The sequence below is a fragment of the Micropterus dolomieu genome, linkage group LG19 (genome assembly GCF_021292245.1).
Source record: "Micropterus dolomieu isolate WLL.071019.BEF.003 ecotype Adirondacks linkage group LG19, ASM2129224v1, whole genome shotgun sequence".
Taxonomy (NCBI): domain Eukaryota; kingdom Metazoa; phylum Chordata; class Actinopteri; order Centrarchiformes; family Centrarchidae; genus Micropterus; species Micropterus dolomieu.
This window is the reverse complement of record NC_060168.1, coordinates 34,413,846-34,426,229: the sequence shown is the minus strand read 5'-3', so window position 1 is coordinate 34,426,229 and position 12,384 is coordinate 34,413,846. Positions and strand designations below refer to the sequence as shown.

General features: G+C 42.9%; 1 protein-coding gene across 1 annotated transcript; it reads right to left on the bottom strand.

Annotated features, from left to right (window-relative positions):
* Positions 1-342: 342 nt before the first annotated feature.
* On the bottom strand, positions 343-12,153 carry LOC123957605 (calnexin-like; the record flags this gene model as incomplete). Its single annotated transcript, XM_046030540.1, is given in 7 exon segments — positions 343-535; positions 1,516-1,597; positions 1,668-1,809; positions 1,895-1,953; positions 2,448-2,521; positions 2,731-2,958; positions 11,997-12,153. Coding segments are annotated over 6 exon segments (775 nt in total), but the record flags the coding sequence as incomplete, so codon positions are not given.
* Between the last annotated feature and the right edge of the window lie 231 nt (positions 12,154-12,384).

Genomic DNA, 12,384 nt, shown 5'->3' with positions numbered 1-12,384 from the left:
CGCGCGTCACCCCAACAGCGCGCGTCACCCCCACAGCGCGCGTCACCCCCACAGCGCGCGTCACCCCAACAGCGCGCGTCACCCCCACAGCACCGTTACCCAGCGCCTCCCACAGCTGCGCGTTACCCAGCGCGTCCTACAGCTGCGCGTTACCCAGCGCCTCCCACAGCTGCGCGTTACCCAGCGCGTCCTACAGCTGCGCGTTACCCAGCGCGTCCTACAGCTGCGCGTTACCCAGCGCGTCCTACAGCTGCGCGTTACCCAGCGCGTCCTACAGCTGCGCGTTACCCAGCGCGTCCTACAGCTGCGCGTTACCCAGCGTGTCCTACAGGTATGCATTACCTAGCGTGTACAGGTGTGTTTTCTTGTCGGTGTAGTACGTCCTCAGGTCGGCGTCGGGTTTCTTGGCGTGCTTCTCTTCGTACTCTCCTGTTTTGGGGTTTTTGTGTCTGAAGATGAAGTGCAGCTTGTAATCTTCTCCACATTTGTCGGGTCCAAACATGATGGTGTACGGAGTTTTATCCACAAAGTGGTCCTGAGGAAACACACAGAGACTACATCATGTTTCTGAAGGAGTTTAAAGTCTCACTTCCACCTCTGCATCTTTTAATTCCTTCAACACATCCAACTCACATTTTAAAACCCTGCAAAAAACACAAACATCTTGACTTGTTTTTTGCTTGTTTTTTAAAACCAATTTTGATAATTGAGGATAATAAAATCTGATCTGTTTCTTCTTTTCAGAAATCTCTCTAAAATCTGTAGTATGTCGTTCTGAGACCTCACCGAGAAACTCATTACATGACTGAAGGATCCGTCTTTAGTCTGTTTCTTCTCTGTCATTGATCAGCTGTTATACATTTACATTTTATCCAAAGCGTGTGTACATCTGGAGCAACCAGGGGTTAAATGTCACAATCCCAGACAATGGTGTACGTCTCACAGTGGGAACTGAACCCAGGTCTCCCACACCAAAGGCAAGCATCTTATCTATGCGCCACCACCACCCTCATAAACATGGATACTGATTTATCTGTAATTAGATCCTATCGGCCGATATCGGGTCAGGCTTGAGTATCACCCCCCGCCACCTTTATGTCATCGGTTATTGGCAGCGGTGGAAATAGTATTTTGATCTGTTCGATCATTCCTGTTGATGTTGTAGCTCGTTCAGGTGGATTTATTTTTAAACTCCATCTGTAGCTGCTACTCATGGAAATACATAATTGGCTTCTACAAAATGCCTTCGTCTGCGTTTATAACAGCTGACATAGGTTAAAAAAGAGAAACAGAGTCGGATCCTTCCCTCAGGTCGTGAGTGTCGCATGGTTTGCCCACCAGAGGGCGCTCTGCAGCTCCTCTGTTAACAACACTGCAGCGCCACAGAACAAAACACCAGCTGACCGCAGTCTCTGTACTCTGAGGACTTCATATAGGTGAGCATCACAGCAGTGAGCACAGTAATCACAGCCTGTACAGATGTGCGTGTGTTTGTGCGTAATGATCCAAACCGACCAGGTTGAGGTCAGGAGTCTGGGTCAGCAGCTTGACGTAGGCGCCGCCGCAGTCGATCCCTGCCTGGAAGTTCACCTCGTACCTGAACACAGAAACAAACAATGAGAAAAAAAGCCGAGGAGAGCGTGAAGTGTAAAAGGAAAGGTTCTTACTGGACGATGAGGGGCTTGGTGTCGAAGGTGAAAGGTCGCAGCAGCTGGGCCGAGACGGCGTGATGTTTGGCTCGAGACTTCAGGACCAGACCTTTATCACCAGGCAGCTTACTGTCCTTCATCTCCTCCACCGCCCATTTACCTGTTAACATCATCAGGCACCATCAACAAGGAAAGGAGCCGCCGTTACCCACCTCAGGCGTTTATATTCTGCGACCTGCACCTACCGTCATACTTTGCGATGTCTTCATCTGTGTCCTCCTTCTTGGCGCTGGACAGCACCCAGCTGAAAGCAACAGACAGGGAGTTCAGTTACCGACACAGCTGATCCAAGCTAACAGGTCTCCAAAAAACACTTTAGATTAAATAATCGACCACATAATCAAAATCTAAACACGCCTAAAAACAGAGCTTTGAGTGTTGCTGTGAGAAAAATGCATGCTGGGATACTTGGCTTGAGCCCCCTAAGTGTTCTTAACAAAACAGGCAGGAACCATTTCCACTAGGGCTGAACGATTGATTGCATGTGATAAGGGGGGGGGGGGGGCCCCCAGTGTTTTCGGAGAATTACTAAGCTTGTCTATTAAACACGAGAGGCGTCACTATGTTTTATTTCCGTTGGCCAATTTAGAATTATTGGTTCTAAAAAATATTTTTTTTAAATCGCAATTAGATTATCATCCCACAATCGATGAGCACCAATTTCCAGTCATTTGGACCGTTCATCTTTAGATGTTTGGGCGTTTCAGGAGCGCAGACTGAGAACCTCTTTGTGCTCACCCGTCAAGCGTCCCCCGGTCAAAAGACTCAGCGATGAAATGTTCCCCCATCGGCTCTGGAGCCTTGTAGGTCACCTGCACACAAACAGGCAGAAGAAGAAGTGTTGGTGACAGAATCAGACACAGTAGAACCATTTCCATAAAATAGATGATTACAGAAAACACTTCAGGTGCGTTTCCTTTCGGTTTGGAGTTAACTGGTGTTCAAGAGACTTCAGTTTCAGACCACAATGAAAGTCAAACTGTAAATCAGCTCCTTGTTCTTCTGCAGCACCCGTTCTTACCTTGGGTGCAGCAGGAGTTTTGGGTGCAGGTGGCGCTTCATCTTGGGCGTCCCCCTCCAGCTCGTCCTCGTCAGCTCCGGCCAAACCCAGATCCAGCTCGTCCTCCACGTCCACGTCGTCGCCCAGACTGTCCTCAACCAGGTCCTCGGCCTGAGAGACGGGGGCCAAGCTGAGGCAGAGGAGGCCTGCTGCCAGAAGAACGAATAACCCAACCCTCTGATCCATAGTCTGCAGAGGAGGAGGAGGAGGAGAGGGTGAGCACAAGAACAATTTTACAATGGGTCGCCAAATTTACTTGGGCGGCTGTTAATCTACCTGGGCGGCCCGCCCAAGTAAAGCCTGTGTGTGGGAAACACTATTATTTTATCATGTCTAAGTAAAGGTAACTCCTCATTATGAACATTTAGTTTCTCATCATCAACCCTCTTTATAAATCTAAAGAAAGCCAGAGATTTATGTCTGTAAACCACTTCACCCTAAATCGCCCTGGTGCAGCGAAGCGTCAATAATCTGCTCCTTTCAGGTCTCAGCTTCCAAGACTTGCTGCTCTGACAAAGGTTCCAGATTAATTTAAATTCAATTCAAAGAATCAAACATCCAACGTATGCAGAACTGGTCGCAGCTCAGCCGGAGTGAAAGCAGCCTGCAGGGCGTCCTGGTGTTGATGTTTTTCCAGCTGTTCGCGCTCCCTGCTGATGCCAAAGCTCCGCAGAGCCTCTATAAATAACTACAACCATTACTTCTACCTACAACTGCACTCAAGAGGAACAGTGACGAACTTCTGTTGTGTCCCGACATCATTAACACACATGTTTGCTCCTCTCTCCCCCTGGGAACATCTCAATGACATAAAGGCTCCTAACCTTAACTTGATTCTAACCTGAACCAGAGATGCTCCCAGTGTAACGTTATAACCAAATTAAACTGTTACTTTACATCAACAATAAACCTGTAACCTGTTTGCAGCCGACGGTAATAATTAACGTGACGGCAGCCAGCGGGACGTAAATGATTCCGTTAATCGACCGAGCCGAGTCTGAAGTCACTGTGTGCGCGACTCAAGTCTGACTCGAGTCCAAGTCTAAAACTCGAGTCCCCATCTCTGACCTGAACCCTAAAACCAAGTCCCTCAAGCAGCGTTCCCATGTGGACACGAGATGCATTAGAGCTGAGCAATAAATTATATAATTTTCATTATGTTCATGTTCAATAAATGTTTGATTCCTTATTTAGCACTCAAGCGCAATTTACACCTCTGCGTCGGGTCTACGTGCGTAGCTACGCCATAGGCTACGCACGTAGCCATGTATTTATACTTGCGCTCTCTCTAAACGAATGGGCGGAGAACCATAACTGCACTTTCACTGGTCATCGGGACATAAAACCTGCACGTATACAATCAGCAGTAAAATCTCTAACAGCTAGATGAGTTTGCCCTTAAAATACTGCTTAAAAAGCGTTTTTACCTTACAGGTTGTACTTCTACTACATATGCGTAGTAGCAGTGAAATATGTTCCCCGTCGTGGCTGTCTGACGAGCCATCTTTGGCGTTACAGGCTTTCCCTATAGAGTTGTATTAAGGATTGTTAAAGTGGTGTGTCTCCTCTCTGAAACGTCTCTGACCGCCCGCCCTCGCTGAAACACCAACACAGACAGGGAACGCCTAATATTCTCTGAGATATTTTATTTTTAATTTAATACAGTTATTGTTATTACTGGTCGCACCACATGACATGAACACTAAAGAGATCAATAAAAACTTTACCAGATATCATTATTCAAATTTTAAAGAATTTTCATGTACACAAACATTTTTTTGATGAAAATCTCATTACAAACATTTATTTTAGTGCAGTACACATTCACGGATTTGTTTTGAACAAACATAACTTGACAATATATTTATTCTAATTTCATTCACTGCAGGCATGTGGTGTCAACTGCAAGTATGTTTTTTCTCATTTACTGGGTGTGTCAGAGGCGTTACCCAATCAGCAGCCACATTTACAAGACAGTGAAGTCCAGTGGATGACGTACGCAACAGGATGTTCAAGGCACCAACATTTCTGTTGAAATAAATGCTTTGCCACATTTTGTTAGGACTAAAGTTGGCATCAAACTGAAAATAACTAAATTTACTTGATTTCACAGGGGAATCGAACGCGGTTCTCCTGTGTGAAAGTCCTGGCTTTGACTCGGCCAACAGAGGTCATTAAAAACGTAAACATGGGTCGTAAAGCAGCACAATAAATCAAGTGAGGACGGGCTCCTACGCCAACATGTTCATGAAAAAATGCATTTCCTTCTAGGAAATGGAAACACAAGAGCAACATGTTGCTTCATTTAGTTTTCATTTTAAATTTAAGACGTAATATTTTTTGCTTCTTTTAGCGACCCCGCTCTTGCTGTAGGGTCAAAATGAACATGCTGTCCATGGCGAGCAGCGTTTCTTTACTTGGGAGTGGAATCTGGTAAAACAGTTACAATTAACTAAATATTACCAAAGTGAATTTACAAGTTCTAAATATTTTTTTGGACAAAGACTAAAAATAATCCGTTGTTTCTGAAATGTAAGAAAAAGTGTGTCAAATTGCAGAAAAATCTATTCCAAATTATACTACAATAAAAGTATTTTATATGTAATAGTCATAAATTGAAAATAAAAAGGACAAAAACTAAATTGCCAATCATGGAAACTTTTCAAAATTTACAGGCAGAGAATAGGCCACCTAAACAAAACAAGCTAGCTTCCTACAAAAGGACTCCATGAAATTTATAATAACAAATATAGGTAGAAATAACTTTATATTCATTGTTTTTCTGAGGTCACATGATATCCAAAAGTGGCAACTACATACCAGGTGTTACAATTTTACATTTTTCCAGATTTGAGAGAGAGAGTTTAAAACCTACTTACTGTTTCAGTGGGTCCTTGGCAAACTGGTATATTATTCAACTTCCTGTCTTCTAATGGTGGTCGTTTGTTGATGTTCGTACCGCATGATATTTCATAAAATGGACATTATCGGACAAAGTTTGCTTGTGTATTATGGAAATATAAATACAGATGCTTTGCAATTTTGAAGAGGACTAAAGAACACTTAAAGAAATCACACCAAATAGGGCCAAACACAATTTTGAATAGATTTAAAGTAATTTTAAATAAGTTTTCAAAACAGCAGTCATGGCCGGACGGTCGCACCGCATGACATCTTGACACTTTAATTATCAGAAAAATTACAAACAGCTAAAGTTTTTTTAAAGTTAAAGGTAAGTACATATATGGGAGAGGTCCTGTATGTATATGCTTTTATGCTTTCAACCTTTTTTGTGTGAAAACAATCCAGTTGGACACAAAATGTAGGCGTCACGTCACCGACCCATCTCTCACGACACAGCGATATACACACACACATCATTCCTTCAGTGTCGGTGGCGAGTTGTTTTGGAGGGGAGGACCCCTTCCCCCCAAAAAACAACAATGGTAGGGGAAATACTGCACTAATATATATATATGCTATTGAAAAACCCGTATCGGTCGACCACTAGCACACACACACACACACACACCATTAAACACACACACACACACACACCATTAAACACACACACACACACACACACGCGGTGTTAACCTGTGTTGTCCTGGCACCCATGGTAACCAACCAGCGCCCACAGGACACGCAAACTCAGATCCTTGAACCTTAATGAGATTACACCCCACAGGATTACTGCAGAACCCCCACAGCACACACATGCATGCCATTAAACGCACGCGCACACTGAGGGGGTGTCGGTAGTAATCAGATTTATAGACCTGCAGCAGAATCACACAAACCTCCTGTGTTCAATGCTGAATCAAGCAGAGATGCAGAACGTTTCAGGGCCGATAAACACGACCGATCATTTAGCTCCGACTGATTGATAAAAATCTAACAATAAAAGCTGTTTAGATGGACCAGTTTATTTTCCCCACACACTTCGTAAACTAAGTAACATATTCGCAGACACTAAATGATCTTTTTGTCTCTTAAACGCTGCATAGCAAATCAACACAGATTCCACCTTTAAATAAAGTGAAGCAGGACCGATGAACGCAGGCCGATATCTTAATCCCGTCTTCAGCTGAGCTACACGTCTCACTCAGCAGACCGTCGGGATAATCAGATTAGCCTGCAGCGGGATTAGCATGCCTGGCTAACAGCCCGGCGGTGTAATAAGAGTTACTACTACCACCACTAGCGGTTAGCTTAGCATCAAGGCAGGTGTCCACGTGGCATTTAGAGGAATGAGCTGCAGAGATAATACATTCAGAAGATGTACCAGAGGTTTTCCCACAATGGAGCAACAGGGAAACTGTACAAACTCAAATAGAGCGGAAAGTCCATCAACAGAAAATTTTACTTTTCTGACAATTAATTGAATAACTTTGCAAGCAAAACTGACAAAGATCTGCCGGTTGGGGCTCCTCCAATGTGAGGATTTTATTTTGTCGTCCGTTTTTATGATCATTATTCAACTTTATAACGATATCAGGTTTGGGAAACACGGAAAAAGAAACCTAAAGACTTTGGGAAACTAATGAACATTTTTACAGTTCACACTACTCAAACACTACAGAGACGTTTCTGCCCTTGTTAGAGAAAAATCCTCGCCAATGAATTACTATGCAACGCTTTATGAAACATCTCATTGTCAAATCTAACTAAATCCAACATTTCATTTTCTAATATTCAAATGAAAAAGTAATAAAACCTCTTAAGCCGTATTAAGCAGTAGGAATGCAAACAAAGATCTTCATATTATTTTATAGATTAATTTATTCTCTATAAAATGTCAAAAGAAATAAAATGGTGAAAAATGTCCATCAATGTTTCAGAAAGCCCAAGATGACGTCCTCAAATTTGTCGTTTTGTCCACAACCCAAATATATTCAGTTTACTGTTGCAGAGGAGCAGAGAATAGAAATATGACTCAAACCGATGTTACTGGAGCGAACACCGAGCCGTCCCAGCTTTCAGCTCTTCTACGATGTGCTTCAGCACGGTGTTATATTTTTCCAGGTCCAAGCCCATTGGTCACCTCACAGATATATATAGTTTCATGATAAAAAAAAATGGCTAGTTAATTTCCTAAAACAGCCGCTCACTGTAGTTTTTATCTGGGATGCACCGACTCAAACAGCTGGACCGTGTATCGATGACAAGCCCGATGCAGCCTTACACATAAATGACAGCTTCTTCATTTCACACTGGTATCGGATCGGTACTCGGCCAACACCGAAAGCCCAGGTTTCCCCCGATATCGGTGTCTGGAAGTCAAAGCATTTGTTGAGGGCCTATTTTCAGCGGTGGATGAATCCGCATGTGCTCGAGTATAAGAGACATTGGGATCTTTGAAGAAAGGTGAAAGACCTTCCAGCGATAATAGTACAGAATTCTTGCTTGACACGCCCATCACCGGCTCACCGATGTGTTTATTAGTTTTTGGACAACGGTGGAGCTGTGCGGCTCAGAGGAACACCGCCACTTTGGTTTTCCTACATCCTGTAGAAGCACTAAGCTTTCAGACGCCCTCTGATTGGCTGATAAAACACAGCCTCCGTTAATCAGTTCAGTAACGAGCTGAAGCTGCTGGAGTTACAGTTACAGTCAGTTAATCTGATATTAGAGTGCGCCTCGCCTGCAGGACATCTGCTGCTCCTCTGATCCACGGTCTCATAACCATACTGGTTTCTAACTGGGTTTGAAAGTCCCGGAGTCCAAAGAGACATTTTCACAGTCTAAACCCCAGAAAGCCCTCGCACTGGAGATGCTGAAACTAGGAAAACATTTAACATGACCGCAATTTACCAAGTGAAATGATCAGTTATCAAAACTCACTGTTTGGCTAACTGTTCCATTGTTATGTTAATATATAACACCGATGTGTGGTCAAATAGTTTCCTAAATTAAATACAAAACTTAATTCCTTCAAGGTTAAATTTTAGGATGACTAATAATAGTTCATGCTTTTGATATTGAAGAACATTGTGACGATTACCGGTCGTGTGGATGTGATGAACAAGCAGATAAGAGGCATTTATTATTAAAAATGTTACTCAAATAGGACAGTCACATAATCAGTGTTTTTTATTAATAGGTACCGATCCATATTTTCTATGGTAGTTTAATTATTAAAAAAGGTACACTTCTGTATTTGTATTAAAAGGTAAAGTTCTTGTCCGGGTGTGCTGTAGGACAATTTTAACCACGGATCATTTTAACAAATTTGGTTGAATGGAAAAAAAACACAACAACTTTTAATTGAATTAACTTTGTCCAGAAATTTCTGACTTAAAGACATTTATCAGACATCTAACCAGTATTGTGAACAGCTCCACTTCACTAAACAGTGTAATCAGCCTTTATCCGCCGGCATCAGTAAACTCTGCAGACAGGACGGGCAGGTTGCTGATTAAACAGCATCACGGAGGAGCCCTCTTCATTTATACAGGAATCAAAACACTGACTACGAATCTGTCCCTTTATCAATTTAAAGTTCCCAAATATGAGTCCAAGTCTCTGTATATTAAAATAATGTCTTTTTAAAATGTCTTGATACTGTGGTTGTTTAAATCCTGAAGTCAACATCAACACAAATAAAACATCAGAATACTTTTCTAAAAACTGCACCTTCAGAATAAAAAATACCTCATGTCATGACTTACCAATAATTATTATACAAAAATTGTTAAACGTTCTCAGCATTTTTATCGTGTTAACCGAGAAGCAGAAAGAGCGACGTGACTCAGTTTGTGGATTTATTTTGGCGTCAGCGACCACAGTCCTAAACCTCTTAATAAAATCAACTGAAAGACTGTGGTCTATCTAAGCATCTTCTTAAAAGCCACTTTAAAAGTAAACTTTGGATCGTATGTTCTTCCATCTACTGTTCAAACTTTCACTCTGCTGATCAACCAGCCAATTCCAGAAACTCGGGTGGAAAACTTTAATCCAACAGTAATTTGAAGGACTGGGTTTCTATCTGAAGGGTAACCCTAACCCCCCATCCAAAAGAAACCAGCAGGTTGAACTGGTTCACCTGTCAGACTGGATCCCAACATTCATGAATCAAACCACACGTGGATTCGTTATAACAGGCAGGAAACTCCAGGTGAAATGAAGCCAGTGCTGAAGCGCCTTAAACCTGCATTCTCTCCAACGGCCAGCAGGGGGCGACTCTATAGCCGATTTATTCCCTCAGTAAACACTTTCCTGATGAGTTTCTGGTCTCAGTCGCTAGTTTCAAGTCTTCTTCAACACAGCATGATGTTCATTTAGTAAATTATGGTCCCATTTAGAGGAACAGAGACCAGGAAGCAGGGGAGGCTTTAGGGCGGGGCTACAAGCTGATTGACAACCTGTCAGTCAGGACAGAGGCGACTAGTATCCGCTGCTCTGTGTACGTTTAACCAGCGCCGCTGAAAAAGCTCATCAGGAGTCGGCTGCTCATTTTTCAGGAAGTACATTTAGTTTTTAGCCTGTTTGTCGCTAGCTACAATTAGCATCCCAGCTAATATCACAGCTAATTACAGATGCAGCTCGCTAACCAAGCTAGCTAGCTCCACCCCCTCGTCCAAATATGGTCACGTCTGGCTCCAAAAAACCAAGATGGCGACGGCCAAACGGAAGGCTTCGTCACGGCGGCTACATCTATGACTACAACGCACAAACTTGATTCTGGCTCAGTTAAAGGCTTGAGGTTTAGCCAAGGAACCAAAGTTGCTGATACGTTACAACCGCATTTATTAATGTGCCTGGAATCAACAGAAATACTCAGTGATCAATTCGGTGATTCAATCCTCGATTCGGCGAGGGGAAATTCATTAATGACAGGACGGCTGCTTCAAGTGTCCTAAATGTGAGGATTAGCTGCTTTCCTGTTTCTCACAGCTGCAGACTGAACCCCGTGGGGGTTTTTGGTCAAGCCTGGTCTGGTGTTACACTGAGAAGTCAAACTGAATGACGACGTTTGGGGTCTGGGAACTTATGGACATTTCACATTAAATTTTGAGGAGACAAAATGTTTTGGACCCTCTGGGATCAAAGAAGAACATGTCTGTAAATAAAGGGACTCCTCAGGATAATAAACCAATTCTCCAAATGAACACATTAGCTGATGCGTAAATCAATACCTAACTGCAGGCTTACATTCAACAGTTAAACTACTCATGTGCCCACAAATCTGAGGGACTCCCAGCTGCTTAAAGTGAAAGAGGGACGGCTGTGTTCGTTATCCTTTAGAACCAGCAGCTGAATCCATCATGTTGCTGTCCTGAGACGTTTGATTTATTTTAGATGTTATTAACTGTTAATTACCGCTTAAAAACTACAATTTCATTAGCATCTGATATTTTTATTCTGTACTTGTTTGTTTCACCACTGCACTCAAAGTATGATGTATTAGTAAAGGAAAACAGGAAAACTGAAAAGAACAGTTTGATAATACCTTCTCATGTGCAGCTTCTCTGATTTAAATCATTTAGAAGTGAATGATTAAGCAAGATAACTAATTATTTGCAGCCCCTTACCCTTTTTAGACAGACATATTTTAGGTATCTCCAAAAATGTTATGCTCTCCTATACAATTATAAATAAAGTTGTGTGTTTGAACAATCTTTGGATGGAACAGCGTATAGGTTTGTAATGAGCATGCTAACTGACCCCTGACACAAGACTCGTTCACTCTTTTGTTTTTCACAGCAGGTCCTTCACATCTCTTGTCATAACATTTAAACTCCCATTATTCTTCTTCTTCTTCTTCTCTGCCCGACAAGCTCTTCCATGTGTCCTTTCTACGCTACGCACAGCTAGCTTAGCTTAGCTTACGGAGCAAGTGTCAGCGAAGCATCTTGAGCCAACTTATCTTCTACCGTCTTGTAATAAACACAAGTACGGTTGTGTTCACCAGGATAAGAGTAGTGTCACGGGTGTAAATCGCTAAATGTGTCACGTATGACTAAGAGAAATCGTAGTAAAGGAAAACGCAGCGGGCTAACTGGCTAGCTGAATTCACCTGTAGTTAATTAGCCCCCAGTTAGCCACTCAGCTCGATGCTAATAGCACGCTGAGGACACGGAGCTCCATTTTTAACGACTACAAGCTCACATTTTTTAAATTATAAGTGTACAAGCAGTTTACTTAAACCGACATTTCTCAGAAAACATTACACTCCCGCTGTGTTTCAGCTTTAAAAGGTGACTTTTATCGCTCTCTTTACTCACCTCCGGGTTGCCGATGTGACCGCCTGGGAACTACTGAGGAGGGTCACGTGGGGATAACGGACGGCACAAACCGACCGTCCGCTGTCGCTGATTGGTCACCGAGGCCAAATACTTTGCGTTTCCTGTCAACTGTCAAGGGCTGATTGGTCGAAGGGAAAATCTCAGTCGCGCCGCACAGCGCCCGCCCCCCCGGAGCTGTACCTCGTGGACAGCGATGATTGGTCGACCTGTGAAAGGAAGTGTGCGCTGATTGGCTGTAGAGATGCTGACGCAAATGCTGCCTGAGATTGAAACGGATTTTCTTTTTGCAGCGAACAGTTTTAATATTATTTAATATAATTATAATAAGCTACTGCTTTATAAAATGATTATGTGGAACAAAACCCAT